Source organism: Thunnus thynnus, chromosome 6 (genome assembly GCF_963924715.1).
Source record: "Thunnus thynnus chromosome 6, fThuThy2.1, whole genome shotgun sequence".
NCBI lineage: Eukaryota > Metazoa > Chordata > Actinopteri > Scombriformes > Scombridae > Thunnus > Thunnus thynnus.
In genome coordinates, this window is record NC_089522.1 from 136,606 (window position 1) to 154,917 (window position 18,312).

The following is an 18,312-nucleotide window of genomic DNA, read 5'->3' on the forward strand; positions in this document are numbered from 1 at the left end:
GTTATAACAACGTGCACAAAATCTATTTCTGGTAGATGACAGCTGCTACGTTTGCTGTTTTGAGTTGCCACAGTCCTGTAAACTGATAGTTAGATGACATTTATACCCACATATACACGTAGATGCCACGTCAGCCACGTTCTCTACTGTAGACGACACCAGACTTTGGATGAACCAGTAGTTATTTCACTCTCACTATAAACAATGTTAAGTGACTATTAATCTTTGCAGTTCTATTGTGATTTTATGACTGAAGTGAATTTGTAGTTTGCATGTATTATTATTATTATTCCATTTATTGATGGCAGACCTGGATACACACACAGAGTCCACCGTCTCCCTCAGAATAAACGCTGCTCTCATGTTGACTAAACTTGTGTGAGATTAGATCATGTCTCTCATCACAAACATGCAGCCCACGACTCAGTTGCTTTTTTCTGCTGCTTTTGGTTTTGTTTTTACAAAACGGATTGACTGGGCAGGATGTGAACTGTTACAACTGGCGCCCACTGATGACATAACTTACTGTATATGGAAATAGTTTGGAAATGTCAGTCTAGTGTGTGTGTGTGTGTGTGAAATATAGTGGAAAAGTAACACACAGCAAGGGTTGTAGTGAGGTGCTGATCACTGGAAGCAGACGCACTCTGGTTCCAAATGTATTTCTCTTTTATTATTCAAGATCAACGATCACAGCAAGACACAGATACTGGTTTGTTATACAGGCCGCACCCCGGTAGCACAGCTGATGGTGATCAGATAATCAGGTTTCACCATTATGGTGAGAAAAAACAATCAAAAGGCCTTCAGCAGATCAAGACTGTTAACAAACAGTGAGATTAAAGTTTTACATTCAAATATGTTAAAAATGACATTGATTTTGAGAAGGTTTCTAATAGATATACAGAGAAAGTTCAAGTAAAGTTCAAGCTCAGCTCTGGATGAACATCATGAACTTATCTTTAATCTCTATATGTGTTATGAAACAAGATGTTTGTCACCTGATATGAAGAGAATTGATTGGCTGTAGTTCCTGTCACTGTTTGTTACAGTTTGTTACTTGCTGAAGATCTGATTGTTTTTTCTCACCATAATGGTGAAACCTGATTATCTGATCACCATCAGCTGTGCTACCGGGGTGCGGCCTGTATAACAAACCAGTATCTGTGTCCTGCTGTGATCGTTGATCTTGAATAATAAAAGAGAAATACATTTGGAACCAGAGTGTGCGACACTTTTTTCCTGCCTGTGAAAATATGAATAAAACTCATCATAAAAATCATTAAACAGAACAGTGAAGCTTTGACATTTTTAATAGTTATAACTATTAAAATTTAAATGAGCACAGTAGTCAAAACAGGAAATAAAATAACTACAGAAGGTGGACCGTAGTCCACTAGCCTGCTGTTACTTTGTATGAAAACCATCATTTTTGCTCAACAAGTATTCTGTATTACACATGAATGACTGGTACTTTGTGACAACCCAGGCTGCTGGAAAATGTATTGATTGATTGATTGACAATTCAGTGAGCTATGACAGCTGTAGGAGCAGGTAGATCTCTTCCCACTATATACTTGTACACATTCAGAGGTGCAGCTACCCCCCGTTGCAATATGGCGGCCACGTTGACCCAATGACTAGCAGCGATGTGATATCTACATGTATATTCTGTATCTATGATGTTCACCTGCTGCAGTTTACAGGACTGAGAATGACTCATCTCTGCTCTCGGTTCGTGTTTCTCGATGACGTATCATCTCAGGACAGTTGAAGTGATTTGAGTTGACGAAACAGTTTCATGATTCTACTTTGTTCAGTTTGTCTCTACTTGCTGGGTAGCTAACGCTAGCTAGCAGCAGATCTGTTAGCCGACCTTCCTGCTCTGTCTGTGTCCACACTGATTATTAAACTGGATAAATATCTGTGTGATAACCTGTATTTTATACGTAATGATGACGACCTGCAGGTGATGCAGATGTTTAATTGTTCTTGCTCAACTGTCTGTTTAACTCCTGCATTTTACAATCAAAAATCGATTTTAAATCGTGAATCGACCCCAGGTTTATTTGGTCATATCATCAGCCCTACACCGAGCTACTGGTTCCCCTACTCGTTAGTGTCTGCTGCAGCTGAGACAGCCTGGCCTGTGCTTTGGTTGTGTATTTTCACATTTCACTTGCTATCTACGGTCTTTCACATGCAACAAAAGAAACCTGTCGACATGTTACTGGAGAGCTTGAAGTAGTTATCAGTTACATGAAGTCTCTCTAGAAAATATTTTCTTCAGCAGTCAGTTCTTTTCAGTCAACGCGTTTCACAGATGTAACTTTTGATTTGTCCTTCGGAAAAAATCTAAACACACAGCATTTCATTTTGAGGCGGGAAAGAATTCCTTATTGTATGTTTTGTGTTTCACGGGAGATGAAAGCGAAACGCTTTAGGGTAGCATCACTGGCACAGACGGAAGTTTTGCTTCTTTCCATTGACAAACAGAATGAAAATGTGCCAAGAAGAGTGTTTGGAGACAAAAACATCCTGCAGAGACTTTATCGCCACATAGTTTCTGCAGACTGGACGATACTTATATTTACTCTGCAGTGTCTGTTTTACTTTGGCTTATTAATATAGAACAACATTTCTCCTCCTCGGCCCAGTGTAGCTCTTTTTACTCAGATTTTCAGACAGCAAGACAGTTTTCTTCCTGCTGTTTTATTTCTCTCTCCCTCGTTCTCTCAGTCAGACATAATTAACACTTCATAGCTACTTGTAGTGACTCAGTCAGTTGAGCTTTCAGACAGGAATAATCAGTGACAAGTGCAGTCACATCACAAAAACTAAAGGCCCAGTAACACCAGCATTTGAAACAGCAAAATTTCAGAACAAAATCTAGTCATTTCAGTGGATTTGAACAGATGTGTATGTGGGGACAGAGTAAATCACAAAGTAAATTTGCTCAGCTGACCAGCAGAAAATCTTCTTGTTGTCTTGATACTGCTGGACTTTGAGGGAACAGAGAGTCCAAAACACAGGACACTATCACAGTCTGTCAGCTGTGTGTCACCATCCAGCTTCATATAATCCTCCTCTGTCAAAATATAGAGAGCTGGTTTACACACAGCTGTAAGACCAGAGGTGATGGTACACAAATATAGTGTACCTGCTCTGGACATGACAAATTTGAGGGCACTACATGGTTCATACTTTTTAAACTTAACATTCAGACACTCAAAATGGCGTAAAGAAAATAAAGTGCACTTGGTAGCCAATGGGAAGTGACTTCTGACACACCCTCAGTATCTGATCCCAGCTACTGGAGATCCTTCGTGCACCATCTGTAAGTGCAAAGCTCAGATAAGGAATAGTAGTGGGCTATAACCAGCTGCTGTAATCAACTTCTTATTATTAACTGAGCTGATCAGTTGCACATTAAAAACACACGTGTGTATCAGCAGTAGAACTTCTGCTGTCCCCTGTAACAGATCAACAGATCCAGTCTATTTCAGTTCACAAAGAGTAACAGGTTCAGAAAGCGTAGACATGGATAACTCGTCAACAAAGATGAGCGCAAAGAAAATACATCAAAAGTCATCAAAGCTGGTGCACAGCATTTCTTGGTGTTCCTGTCACTGACGTGTTTGCTTCAGACACAAGAAGCAGTAATGATATGTGTGGACGATGTTCATAGGAGCACTTAGATTTCATTACAAACTCTAAACCATCTCGCTGGGCTGCCTTTGTTCCCTCTGCTGAGTTCAATAATACAGTGTTTCCTCATTTTTTAAAGACTTAACAACACACACATGATTTTAAAATCATTTTCAGGCCAGAATGTGACATACAGTAATGTGTCTAATGTATCATTTCAACTGAGTCCCATCAGACTTAACTGACCATTAAAAACTTCAGCTTCATTCTTTTTAATTGTCTCTACAAAGTTAAACAGCTGAACAAATGTCTTTGGACAGAGTGTTGGGAAATCTAGATGATAAGCTCATGGACTACTGGAAAACATTTTTTTCAGTTAATATTGTCAAATATTTAAAATGAAATACCAATTAAAAATGTGCCGTTAGGGGGCCCCCCTGTAGATCAGGGGTTAAGACGCCAACTATGAACAGAAATGTTTGTTGCATATCTCTCCCTCGTTTCGTGTGTCGCTCTAGCACATGAACAAAATGTAAGAATGTATTAATGTAAGAAATCACTGAAAACATTCATAGAGGCTAATACAACTAACATCATCTGGCTTTACAAACTAATCCAGCATGATAGTAAAATTTAGATTTTGACCAGAAGAGTTGCTTCTTAGCAAACCTCCTCTGCATTCTCTCAGTCACCAAACCAACTCAAACAGCATTTGTGTCAATCCAGGGCTTTTCTAATTGGCCATGTTGACCTTCTTCATCAAGCAGCTTATGTCATGTTATGTGGCTATTTGTCTGGCTTGGTTTCCACAATGACTGCATTATTACTTGCATGTTTTGCTATTAAAATATATTTCCCCTGTTATCAAAAGTCAAGGTCTGACTCCATGTATGCTGTTGTTTTGAGTGAAAAAAGGGTTCGTAGATGAAAATACATGCTTACCCTTCCAGGATTTTTACCATGACACTCACTAGTTCACACCCACTGCTTCAAAGTAGCTTGCATTGAATCAAATGCCAAAATAACTCAAGCAATCACTCCCACAACACATCTGTTGGCTGCTCCTTATTTTTTCTCATGTTCAGATCATCATGTCTGCTTACATGACACAATAAGGCTCTCGTGGCAGATGAGGTTTAGTCCTGCAGCAGGCTGGTAGGTGGGAAAGAAGCCCTTTCTTCAAGTCTTTGTTAAGGAAGAAACAGACAATAGGGTTGACACCGGCTTGGGCGAAACTCATCCACACGGTGGTGGAGAGGTACCGGTGTGGTATTGTGCAAGCCTTGACAAACACCCTCCAATAGCAAGCCACTATGTAGGGAGACCAGAGCACCAGGAACAGCAGGGTGATCACGTAGAACATCCTGCCAAGCTGCTTCTCCACTTTGAACTCCTCCATGCCCAACAGGCGCCGGTTCTGGTTGTGCAAGTTCTGCCGGATTCCCAGCAGGGTGGGTGGCATCGGACCCCTGCCGAAGCCCGCAATCCAGTTGGCTGCTGCTTGGCCAGTAGCCCCCGGCCCGTGGAAGGTCCAGTTCTGACTGATGGCCGGCACCATCTGGACTGGCTTCATCTTGCGGTGCTTGTACTCAAAGAGGATTAACTTCATGTAGACAACATGTGTGGCTAGAATGAGCACAGCCAGCATTAGCATGAAGCCTAGCGTGTCGTTAGCCTTGAAGTAGCGATGCTCAAAGATGCACTGGTCCTCCTCGCGAATGAATTTGTAAGTGCCCACATCAAAAACAGGCGGGAAAGCCATCGCCACAGACAGCGTCCACACCATGCACACCACAGCCACGCATGTCCAGAATGTCATGCGCTTTGAGTAAAAGCGGTGGTGTGCAATTGCCATGTAGCGTGTAACACTGATGCAGAACAGCATGAAGGCGGCATGGAAGCAGAAGAGCACCGCCATGAAGGCCACCACCTTGCAGCTCAGCACGCTGTAGGTCCAGGCTGAGCCGTTCTTTATAGACACCAGCACAAAGGGGAAGCAGATGGCTGAGCGAATGGTGTCTGCCAGACACAGGTCCAACAGGAAGTAATAAGGTGCCTTGTGCAGGGCCTGGTCCCGCAGTACCAGCAGAGACACCACCAGGTTGCCTACCAGACTGATGCAGATGATCAGCCCCAGTAGCACCAGTTTGATGTAGGTAGAGAGAGCAGAGGAGGGACTCTCTGCTACCATACCTCCTGTGGTAGCCACCACTGCTGCCATGGGTCCTGCAGGCCCCTCGCTGCTCTCGTTTCCATTCGCCATCCCGATTGCCCCCCCACCCATATAGCACCTTTCCTTCAGACACCAAAGCCACCACTCCTCCACCGCCTCCTCCGTCTGCTAGTCGTTCCTTCGTCCTCGTGGTGGCTTCCCACCTGCAGTTCACAAGGAACAGGAACACCTCAATCCACATTGCCCCATTGTATGTCGGCTCATGTCCTGGTCCTCTCCAAGAGCCTGAAAAAAACTATGAAGAAGAGAGAGAATTAGGAGTTTGGACAGGTCTGTGGAGTCCACACATAGTAAATAGTACATGTGATGTTACACTGAATTATTAACGATTAAATCCATCTCCTAATCATAAACTGTCAGGAAGGCCATCTCAGCCTCTTGCATTACTCATGTTAGGAATTATGTAAGATCATCTGGTAACCATGGCAACACCTATGGGCATATGTGAGTGGAGGGAGTTTTCCTGACACATTGGACAGTGAAAAGTAGTTTAAACAGTTGTGTTGTTGTGTATTTTAGTTCCTCATTCAAAAGCAACTGAAATGGGTGAAATGTAGCAACCAAACAGTAAGTGTCCGCCTGTAATATTACAGCACAAAACATTTTCACCCTTTATGTCTGTAGTGAGTCAGTATGAATATGTACAAGAACTAAAAGGCAGCAACGGGTGATTTTCTTCTTTCTTTTAGGGATGCCTCTATTTTACAAATCAGCAATTATCTTTGGATATGGTAAACAAGTCAAATAACAGTATCTTAACTCATTACTACACTGATGTGGGCCAAATATATACACAACATCAATCAATAATTGACATTATACAGAGGAAATATTTTGAAATAAAGGCCAGTAATCACTTGAAACAGGTTACTTGCCCATGCAGAGTAACCCAGCTATTGATCATCATCTGGTAAAGGTCTCAAGGTTTTAAGGCTAATCTGTTTACATGAACCTCTAATACTCCACACCGTCACAAATAAAGAAGTTAAAGCAGGAGGAATAAAACCAGGCAAGAGGAAGACGAAAGAAAAACAAACTAATGCCAATCAAAGTAATGATGGATAAAACATGAATTATAATAGTCATAAAAAGCTGGTTAACCAGTAAAAAAAAAAAAAACTGGGTCCATCAACTAAAACTCTTTAAAAACACCAAGTCACTAAGATTATCAATAAACACATTTCAGTCATCTTATACATACAGCAGATTTCAGTTTTTGATTTAGAGTAAATTTGCAAAATGTTCTAAAAACATGTTTCACTTTGTCATTATGGCTAATTGAGAACAGATTGATCTAAACACAATAAAGTGTGCAAGAAGTGAAGGGATCTGAATCCTCTGTGAAGGTGTAACCAGCAGAGAGACTCCTCGTTGTTCCACTACAGCCTTCATCACTGTGGTGTTTTATCTCCACAGGAACACGAGACCAAACACTGAGTAAGGACGTCAAAAGAATTCAGTCTTTTTGTGCGTTTTTGTTGTCTCAACACAATGAATTGTACAAATGGGGATAACAACTAACACTTACAGTTTTAACAGTGTTGGACTTGTACACACAGAAAGTGATGGACATGGTGGTTATTTGGTACATCTCTGCTTTCTTTGCTGATCCTTCTATGACGACTCAAAATGTCAGCACTCAACTGCTTTTGCTACTACTGCACAACATTTAGAGTCGGTCTCAACAGCATGTTTTTTCATTCCAATTGTTGACAGCTGCATTAAAGGACATGTTCACAGTTTTTCAAGTCTGTCTTAAAACAACAGTCAGGAGCCCAAATGAACATTGAAATCTGTTTTTCTTGCTGTAATCATTCCTCCTGTTCATACTGACCATTAGAAGATCCCTTCATAATGACCTTACAATGGAAGTGATGGAGGACAAAATCAAACAAAATTAAGCTACAGTGTCCAAATGAGTCAAATCAAGTAGATATCTTTCAACGTTACAGTCTTTTTAGTGCCAAAGTTCCTCTTTTTGTTACTATACTTCCACCTGCAGCTCAACAGGGAAACACTGTCCGAGGAATTTGTATTAAAAACACTAACTTTGGAAGATAGCCACTTGATTTGACTCATTTGGATGCTGAAGCTTCATATTAGCTTCAGATAAACTTTTAAAGGAGGACTGTGGATTTAGGCAATGGATGAATTATAAGAGCTGGATACCAAAAATGGCGTCCATTCAGTCTAATAAGAATTGCTTGCTTGGTGCATACACCAAAAAAAGTTTCTAGCCTCCGTGTTGTGCGGCCCACTGAATATGCACAGTAGTGTTTCAGTTCCAGCTCGACCCATAGACTTAACATTGTGATGATGTCACAGATTTTTAAATCGCTTTTGTTGGCTCAAGGAAAAATTCATAATAGAAAAAGTCATAATCGACCTTGTTTGCAGTTTGAGGTTTCCTATCAACAGTTTAACAGACATCTCCTTTACAGTAATGGTCTATTGGGAAAATGCTTTTTGGGCTGCAGGGCTGCAATATAGTGTGTGACCACTAGGAGGAAAAAATAATAATAAAAAAAAAAAATCGCCCTATCCACCTCATGATTTTGGCCCCCATCTCTTACACTGTAAGTGCATTATGAAGGGATCTTTTAATACTAACTAATAGTCAGCATTAACAGGCACACCATCTCCTTATTGGCTGTCCTGCATGGCTGTCAGGCTAGGGGGGCGGGCTTACCTAATCACATAGCTGTAGTTTGAATGGGGGACGTGCCAGAGTGATCATGAGAGACAATTCAGGACTGGTGTGGGGACCTGGTTTTGGGAAAAGGTTTTTGATTACTGTGACGGAGACAGAGAGGGTCCATCGGGTTTTCCGCTCTCATAATGGAGTTTTGTTTTCAACTGTCTGCGTGTTACATGGAAACAAATGAACTGTCAATGGAGTACCAAAGCTAAGCTGTGTCAGATCACAGAGAGTGACGGGCACTGCATCAGTGCGGGGGCAGCGAGGCAACAGCGAAGTCCATATACCTAACCTTTAGCCTAGCAGCTGAACACTCATCATGAAAGCATAGGCAGCCAGGCCCTGGAAACCCCAGACATGAGAGTTAATATCTAAGCAATAGCATCAAGTTCCCAGGGTTCTTTGCTGTGACATTATGGCAAGAAAACCCTCTTTAAATGTCCGTGTGTGCACCTGACTGTTATTTTAAAACATGAAAATATGAGCCTATCTTTTAAGACTGATTAAAACCCAATCCTTCAATTACTAATTTAAAATACTGTGATCTGGTTCTCCATTTAAAATAGTTGTCATAATAGGTATTGTTAACACTGAACGTTAAATGCCCCAATCTTTTTAAAGCAACACCGGGAAGCAATACACAAGAAACTGAGGATCATGCACCTCACCTGTTAGATATATTATCTGTGGCCTTATGAAGTTGATATGGTACACATGACCTGTTTACACATCCAGCAGACACAGAGCAACATTAGCATTCATTTGGAGTCATGTTTGTGTTCACCTGATGAATGTAAGTACCATATTCACTCTCAGCTCTGCTAAATGCTCCACTATGTTCACCAGCTAGTCTCTAACTGTGTGTCTGCTGTTTTCTGCTGGGTGGGTGGAGTACAGAGTACAGTGGGTTTATGACTGAAAACAGCTACTGCTGCTGCTGCTGCTGGGAACCAGGTTGATGAGAGTGGAGGTTGTGGGCTGTAAAACAGTGAGCTACAAGGGGCTAAAAAGTTCTGTAGAGCTGTGGGCAACTGCAGAGATGATGATAATTCTCTGTGGCTGCATCAGCACAAGTGACCCTTTTCATTCCAGTCAAAAAATTGGGCATACCTTCTCATTCAAGGGTTTTTCTTTATTTTTACTATTTTCTACATTGAAGAACAATAATGAAGATATCAAAACTATGAAATAAGTTTCATATTTTAGATTCCTCTAAGTCACCACTGGCAGCTTTGCACACTCTTGGCAACATCTGAACCAGCTTCATGAGATAGTCACCTGGAATGGTTTTCAATCAACAGGTGTAACTTGTCAAATGTTAAGTGGTTGAATTTCTGGCCTTGCATTTGAGACCATCAGTTGTGTCGTGCTGAGGTAGTCTTGGTACACATAGCCCTATTCCACTACTGTAGTAATCTATGTTATGGCAAGAACCGCTTAATCATTACTTTAAGACATGAGGGTCAGTCAACCCTGAAAATTTCAAGAACTTTGAAAGTTTCTTCACATGCAGTCACAAAAACCATCAAACACAATGATGAAACTGGCTCTCATGAGGACCGCCCAAAGAAAGGAAGACCAAGAGTTCCCTCTGCTCCGACTTAACGTTACCAGCCTTGGAAATCACCGGTTAACACCTCAGATTAGAGCCCACATCAATGCTTCCCAGAGTTCAAGTAGCAGACACATCTCAACATCAACTGTTAAGATATGAAGAGACTGTGTGAATCAGGCCTTCAGGGTGGAATTGTTGCAAAGAAACCATTACTGAAGGAGACCAATAAGAAGAAAAGAATTGCTTGGGCCAAGACACACAAGGAATGGACATTAGACCAGTAGAAATCTGTTCTTTGGTCTGATGAAATTTGAGATATTTGGTTCTAATTGTTGTGTGTTTGTGAGACACAGAGAAGGTGAACGGATGGTATCTGCATGTGTGGTTCCCATCATGAAGCATGGAGGAGGTAGTGTGATGGTGTGTGTGGGGGGGGCAGCACAGCTACCACAACATCCTGCAACGACACACCATCCCATCTGTTTTGTGCCTAGTGGGGCCGTCATTTGTTTTTCAACAGGACAATGACCCAAATCACTCCTCCAGTATCTGTAAGGGCTATTTGACCGTGAAGCAGAGTGATGCAGCTGCATCAGATGACCTGGGCTCCATAATCACCTGACCTAAACTAAACTGAGGTGGTTTGGGATGAGTTGGACCACAGAGTGAAGGAAAAGCAGCCAACAAGCATATGTGGGAACTCTTTCAACACTGTTGGAAAAGCATTCAGGTGACGACCTCATGAAGCTGGTTGAGAGAGCGGCTACTTTGAGGAATCAAAAATTTAAAACATATTTTGCTTTGTTTACACTTGTTTTGCTTCCAACATAATTTCATATGTGTTAATTCATAGTTGTGATGTCTTCAGTATTGTTTTAATGAGTAGGTGTGTCCAAACTTTTGACTGGTGCTGTATGTTACATGTTGATTTGTGCAACTTTAAAAGGTACCCTTTGGAGCTTTTGAACACTAGTAACACTATGGAGTACTGCGGTCACTAGAGGGTCCCTTTGTACTTGGCTCACACAAGCACATGAGACAAACATGCAGATTTATTTCCCCCTTTTCTCGCCTCATCTATGGAATTATTGGACATTCTGGTCAAAGGTGTCCTCACCTTTGGTCAGGTAGTGAAACACAGACAGAGAGGGAAATGCACCGGTGCATTCGTGCAACTCCGACATCAGGAATATTTCTCTCCAACATGCGATCACTGTGCAACGAACTGGAAGAACTTCAGTTGCTGTTGGGGAAAAACAGACTTTTCTTCATCTTCTGTTTTGTGCTTCAGAGAGTCGTGGCTGTGTGGATCAATACTGGACTCTGCACTGCAGTTGGCAGGCTTCCAACTTTTCAGAGCAGACCGCGACACAGAACTCTACGGCAAAACGAAGGGTGGAGGTATCTGTTTTTACACAAATGATGGCTGGTATAACAATGTGACAGTGATTTTACAGAACTGTTCTCCTGATCTGGAATCTGTTTTTAATCAAAAAAAAAAAAAAATAATAATCAATCCCCACATACAGACAGAAATGAAAACTCTCAGCCTGTGGTGAGGATATCTAGGAGGTGTAACAGTTCATTAGTGTTTGGATTGTAGTGATTTCAGGACTGGCCTCAACAGTCTAGATGAGTACACAGAGACTGTAGATACCATCATGCACCAGGCTGAGTTACAACAACGACAAACCCTGGTTTCACAGCTAAACTCAGTCGACTAAGGCTGGGAGAGGAAGAGGTGTTCAGGAGTGGAGGCAGGGGCAAGTTTAAAGAGGTGAAATACAGGTTTAGCAAGGAGGTGAAAGAGGCTAAATGACTCTGAGAAACTCCAACAACAATTCTCAGCTAAAAACTTCTTCCGTCTGGAGAGGCCTCAGACAAATGACCAACTACAAACTTAAAGCCCCCGACTCCATTAACGTCTCACGCCTGGCCAACAACCTGAATGATTCTACTGTCAATTTAAAGACCAAAGGACGGTCCTGGTGACTTGGCGCGGACAAAACAACTTGGAGCTAAACACTCTAAATACAGAGGAGATGGTTTTGGATTTCAGAGGGAAATCACCTGTGTGACTCCCCAGTCGACACCGTGGAGTCTTTCTGCTTCCTGGGAACCACCATCAGCCAGGACCTTACATGGAAGCAGAACAGCAGCAGCCTCCCCAAGAAGGCTCAGCAGAGATGTGCTTCCTGCGGCAGCTGAAGAAGTTCAACCTGCCAAGAACAAGGGCAGACTGCAACGAATCATCCGCTGTGCTGAGAAGGTGATGGGCTGCAACCTGCCATCCCTCCAGGAGCAGGGAAGATCACGGCCGACCCCTCCCACTCCAGATATGAACTTTTTGAAATACTCCCCTCTGGAAAGAGGCTGAAGTCTATCAAGACTAGAACCTCACACCACAAGAACAGTTTCTTCCTGCCTGCTGCGAGCCTCATCAACAAGGCCCAGGACCCCCACTGACATTTCTACACATTTACAAACTTGCATTCTCCCAGCAGACTTTTGACAGGTTTAAAGGATGATTTACGAGCACACACTGATCATCGTTTGAAAAGCTCAAAATCTCAAACTTTGAAACCATAAATAACTAATTAAAGAACTATTTGTACTCAGGTTCACTCTAAACTCTGACTTATTGATCTCACTGTTCAGAAGCAGAAAAATAACTTTATTTCAGCCTGACTAACATCTGTTAGTCGAGTTCAGTCTGATTACATACAGCACAGTGACACTCAGATAACCGAGCCTCCTACCTGCCTGTCAAACAGCACACCAACCACAGACCTTCTCTAGACAGTCCAGATCTGATCGGACTGATCAACAGATGTGAAGTCCGGTGGCTGCTCGCTGCTGATGCGATTCAGCAGCTAACAAGCAGAGCTAACTGCTAACGGCCACAGCTGCAACCAACAAACTCCACAAATCTGTTCAACAGCTCCGCCATCCACAGTAAACACATGGTTGCGTATTTACTGCTCCGGTGAGTGTTCTGCACCCTAGCCAAACATCCTGGCGTAGACTAGTTACTGGTGTTGACCAACCCGTTGCCCCCCCCAAAAAATATTTTTTAGGGATCTGCATGATTCACGTGGGTCACATTGTCAGCTCGGAAAATCCAGAATTCCAGATTCATCGGAAAAATCACATCCCTGAGAATTACTTGACTATTGTATAATATTTTTGACTGTTATGACACGAAGGCAAATTGTACGTCAAACTATTTGGCAATAAACCTGGTTCTGGTTCTGATACACATTCCTGCCTTCACACTGTTCCACTGATCTATTGGTGGCAGTAATGAGCTAAGAAATACAACAGTGTGCTGGCAAAAGGCAGGAAGAAGAGGATATAACCAAGGATACAAGGACTATTTCACCAGTTAAATATGTTTTATAAAAATGATCAGATCACGTAGATAATGTTGGTTAAGGATGCAGTTTATGATATTTAGTGACATGAGTTATTAGTCCAGTTTACAGTTAGTCAAATTAAATATTCAATTGCAAAATCGATCTAATGATCACATCTGAAACCAAACGGTTGTTTGGCAAAATACACAAAGTCTTGGTTTTTCTCTCTCTGGTTGGTTAAGAGCAGCAGTGTAGGAAACATTCAGCTCGCAGCTTCTCACTAATTCATCTTCATTCTGTTTGTAACTTGATGATGGGCCACATTAAAACTTGTCTGTTGTCAGGTATGTGTGTCTGTACTCCAAAGATCATTAGTGAGAGGAACCTCCACTCTGTAACACCCTGGTTCCTGGTTCCTGGTTCCTGGTTCCTGGTTCCTGGTTCCTGGTTCCTGGTCCCTGGTTCCTGCCACGGCTCTGTCACTGTTTCAGAACGTTTTGTGCCCTGAGCTCTCCCTGTGATCACTCATTTTTATATGTCAATATATCGAATCTCACAGCACTGCTGCTGTCATGAACCTGGACTTTTCTTCATTTTGTCTGACATTGTGATCAAAAAAATAGATTTTATCTGCAGCAACATTTTGGTAAAGACTGCTGGTTAACAACAGAGTGATTTGTCTTCTCTCTAAAAGATCGCCACACATCAATTTCAGGAGTCACATTCTCCAGTTAAAGCTCTAATATGTAATTATTCCGCATTAAAATGTGTAAAAACAACTAGACCTGTGTTATATATGTTGTTGAGTTGTGTACTTACATTATCCCAAATGTTTCCAACAATGTTCAAACTCAGAGAAATCTGTAATTTAATCAAAGTAACGGACCGTTTCATTTGGTCGCCTGTCGATGGCGTCATACCTCCTCTACCAAAGAGTAAACACGCACAAGATGCATACGGCGGCGCTGTGTTTGTCCGCTACAATGGCGTCTACCAAAGAGTAACTTACACACATACAAGATAATACATCGGTGTTGTGGTTGTTCCACACAAACTGTTATAAATGGACTTTCATTTAGTTTTAAGCCACATTTTCATGATAAATTTAGGTGGTTTTTAACTATATCTTTTAGCCGGAAGAAGGATTTTAGTCATTGGACGTCTGGATCTTAAGTTATCAGAGAAATAAACTGGACAAATGTTAGCAGCAGCTCGGCTAACAGCCCCTCCAGGAAGTCCGGTGGTCACCAAACATCGTCGGAGAAACACTGATTTTTTCGGTGAAACAGCTTCATTCAGTATCTTTTACTGATTTTAATCTGCGTGTACGTTTGTTTTTGGAGAGGACGAGACCTCTGCGGATAATTTGGCTCCCAGTAGAAACATCCTGAACGATGAAGGCTGGAGTAATCCTATCCCAGAGAAGCTGGTTATTTAACAATGAAGACAACAACTCCCATGATCCCTTGCTTGTTTTGAATGAGAGACCTCCAGCGGTTGAAATGACATATTTTGCATTTAAACTTTCATTCATTTATCAATAACAAATAAGCTGCTCACTTTAATAGTTCTGAATCAGGACCTTCAGTATTTGGATTAAGTAGCTTGTGAAAAGGCAACAGCTGCTATTTCAATATGTCAGATACATATTAAATAAACACTGTATATATTCTGCTGCTATGTAAATGTATCAGATCAGACTCTTATTGGCCCATGTCTAATCTTAAAGGATCAGGATCAGGACATTCCCAGCAATAATCACTGAAATGGGGACAGTCTCTCCTCGCGGCATTCATGGAAACCTGAAGAATGAAAACAGAGAGCCTGCCCACTTTACAACTACACACACCTGAGCCATCACTGTGTGAAGTTAGGATGTGAGATGGGATGGGGTTTCAGACGTGGCCCGACAATCTGACAACAGTTCATCCGAGACATACAGACCCCTACACCTTAGCCCCATCTGGGACTGTCTCAATAACTGTGTGGGGGACTTCTCATTGAAAAGCTTAAGGAAGCAGCTGTATGCTGCAGATGCAGGGGTTTGTTTTTCCAGTGTGTGTTAAAGCAGCAGTCAGGTGTCTGTAATCATTCCTCCTGTTCATACTGGATATTAAAAGATCCTTCAAATGTGCTTTAATGGAAGTGATGGAGGATAAAATCCACAGTGTGTCCACACAGTCATTTAAAAGTCTGTGTGAAGCTTCTATTCAGCTTCAGCAGTCTGAGTTAGTCATATCAAGTGGATATCTGACACATTTACAGTCTTTTTAGCATCAAATTCCCTCTTTGTGTTTCCTCGGACAGTGTTTCCCTGAAGCTTCATATTAGCTTCAGATAAACTTTTAAATCCATTTTTTTGTCCTCCATCACTTCCATTGTAAGGTCATTATGAAGGGATCTTCTAATGGTCAGTATGAACAGGAGGAATGATTACAGCAAGAAAAACAGCTTTAATGTTCAGACTTGAAAAATGGTGAACTCTCCTAAAACCATACGTCTATTTGCCAAATCAACCACTTAAGCTGGATTCATAGTTGTGCGTTAAGGGGTTACCTCGTAGCTTCAGAGCCTCCACATGTAGTGACATTACCTGCAAAACATCAGCATGTTAGCCTCGTCACTGTGATTGTGTTAGCATGCAAACTAGGCCGAATGTTGGTGTTGCCTTTTCAGGTCAGAAATCTCTGAAGAATGTCTGAATTAATCATTTAATGAATCACTGGACTGATGTGTGTCAGCGCCATCCAGGAATGGTGTCATATCAGCTGTTTCTGAGGACTGGGGAGAGCCTTTGTGGACATTTAATTTGAAAAAAAACCAACCTGAAGAAATCACATGGTGCTTAAAGGACAAATCATGCAGATGCCAACACTGAATAATGAATAGAAAACACAGCGTGATGAACAACAAAGCTGTTTTGTCAAATTGTGATCAAATGTATCAATTACACTTTGATCGACTGTTTTTATGAGGTCATTTTAGGAGTTGCAGCCCTCATAGCTCCACAGGCTGGGAGCTGTGGGGAAGTGTGAGAGGCTGTGTGTCTTGAAGGAGGGGCTTTATGAAGCTGGAAGGTGGTTGGCGGCGGAGGGCAGAGTCACTGTCAGGAACTGGGTAGCAACAGCAGCCCAGTACCTCTGGCTTGATGTCTGTGGGAGGAGGCGACAAAGCTCACTGGATGAGATGTAGAAAGAGTTGGTCTCTGACAGCGGGGCCCATCAGGCCTCCTCACATGGAGCCTACAGGTCTGATGGGGACTGGAGAGCCACTGTGCATCTGCTGCAGTCCAGCATGAAGGAGCCCGCATGGCTTCAAATCATTCAGCTCATAGCCTGTATTACTTCAGGAGGTGGCGCTATGTTCTCTGGGGGGCACATTACAGCAAATGATATTAAATCACTTGGCTGTCCCCGTGCTGAGCCGGGCCCTACAGCTGCTGGAGACTTGTTATTTATCATCAACACAACACAGCGTCACACTGACCGCTTTATGCTGCTGTGATGCATGCATCAAATATAAAGACTGGCCCTGCATAATGCAACATCTCATCATATCATCCCCCTATTAGAGACTGAGGCAGACAAAAGGTGGCAGTCCCAGTGAGCTGCCATAGTCTGGGCCTACAGGAGGCTGCTGGAGAGACAGCAGCAGGGCTTATCCCACTCAAATAAAAGGCATGCAGGGATGCAGAGGCAGGCAGCATGGCATTTCGCAGTCCAGGGACCTGTAGGCAATACAAAATGGTAGTCATGTTGTGCTGCTTACCTGTTGTGGGCCGCTCGTCCTCCAGACTGTGGCAGGCAGGCCGTCTGTTGCGGTCTGCGAGAATAACGGGCTACAGCGATCCACCTGGCTGCTCCAACACACCGACACGAAAAGCTCCCAACAATCAGTGAATAAAGACAGACAGCAGCACCTCACGCTGTATGGACGCTGTGTCAATGCTCCACATCTGTGTGAAAAGGGCTGAGTGCTGCCTGTTGCGGACTCCCTTTAAAAAACAAAAGGTTTAAAGGAGCCAAAGCTGCGTTTCCTCTTTTTTCTTGTGCATGTCATGTCTCCGTGTTTTCCACAGACGCTCCTGCCTGTCGCCAGTAGATCCCAGTGACAGCAGACTGGGTTCATCACCACTCCTGTAGGCTTTACTGGTGTGTCAACTCGTATTTCCAGGCTCGCTAGACTGAAGCGCAGGCGGTGGTATCGGACAGCAGCATCAGTAAAGCCATCTGTGGGAGCTGGCAGACAGCAGCAGCCGCCCTGTGGAGCTCCTGCCGCTCCGCCGCCGCGCCTCCTCTCGCATTGCTCCAGTCAAGCCGAGGAACAGCTCATGTCTGCTGTTCATTACGTCCTTTAGCACGGACAAACATTTCAATGGCTCCTGTCAGCTAGCTAATGTTCAGAGGCCAGGAAGCCCCGAGCAGGCACATCACACCGAGACCAGTCCTCATATTTTCCCGCAGCCCGGCAGACACAGAGTCCCAGACCCTCCGGCTGGCTCTCCGTCACTGTAGTCGGCAGGTTTCAGGAATAATCCCGCTGCTACCGGCCCCGTTTTAATCACGTCTCAATGGGGGCGGCACGAAGCTCCCATCGCCCCCACCACAGAGCTGGGCTCACTGTGGACCTGGTCTTATTCTTATATCTACAAACACATCTGTCTTTACATCAAAATTAAAAATAAATAAATAAATAATATAAGGGAAGAGTCCTGGTAAAAGTCCAATTATGTCTGTGCAGAGTTCACCAAGTTCATGTAAATCAGTGTTATTCCTGCTTCAAAAGTATGAACCAGCAGAGATAATGAGGCTAATTATTCATG

General features: G+C 42.8%; 1 protein-coding gene across 1 annotated transcript; it reads right to left on the reverse strand.

The window, feature by feature from the left end:
- Positions 1-1,295: 1,295 nt before the first annotated feature.
- On the reverse strand, positions 1,296-18,079 carry gpr173 (G protein-coupled receptor 173). Its single transcript, XM_067591149.1, has 2 exons — positions 17,259-18,079; positions 1,296-6,116 (listed from the first exon to the last, which is right to left on the reverse strand). Exon 2 carries the CDS (start codon positions 5,930-5,932, stop codon positions 4,748-4,750), a length of 1,185 nt encoding a protein of 394 aa, XP_067447250.1. The 5' UTR covers positions 5,933-6,116; positions 17,259-18,079; the 3' UTR covers positions 1,296-4,747.
- Between the last annotated feature and the right edge of the window lie 233 nt (positions 18,080-18,312).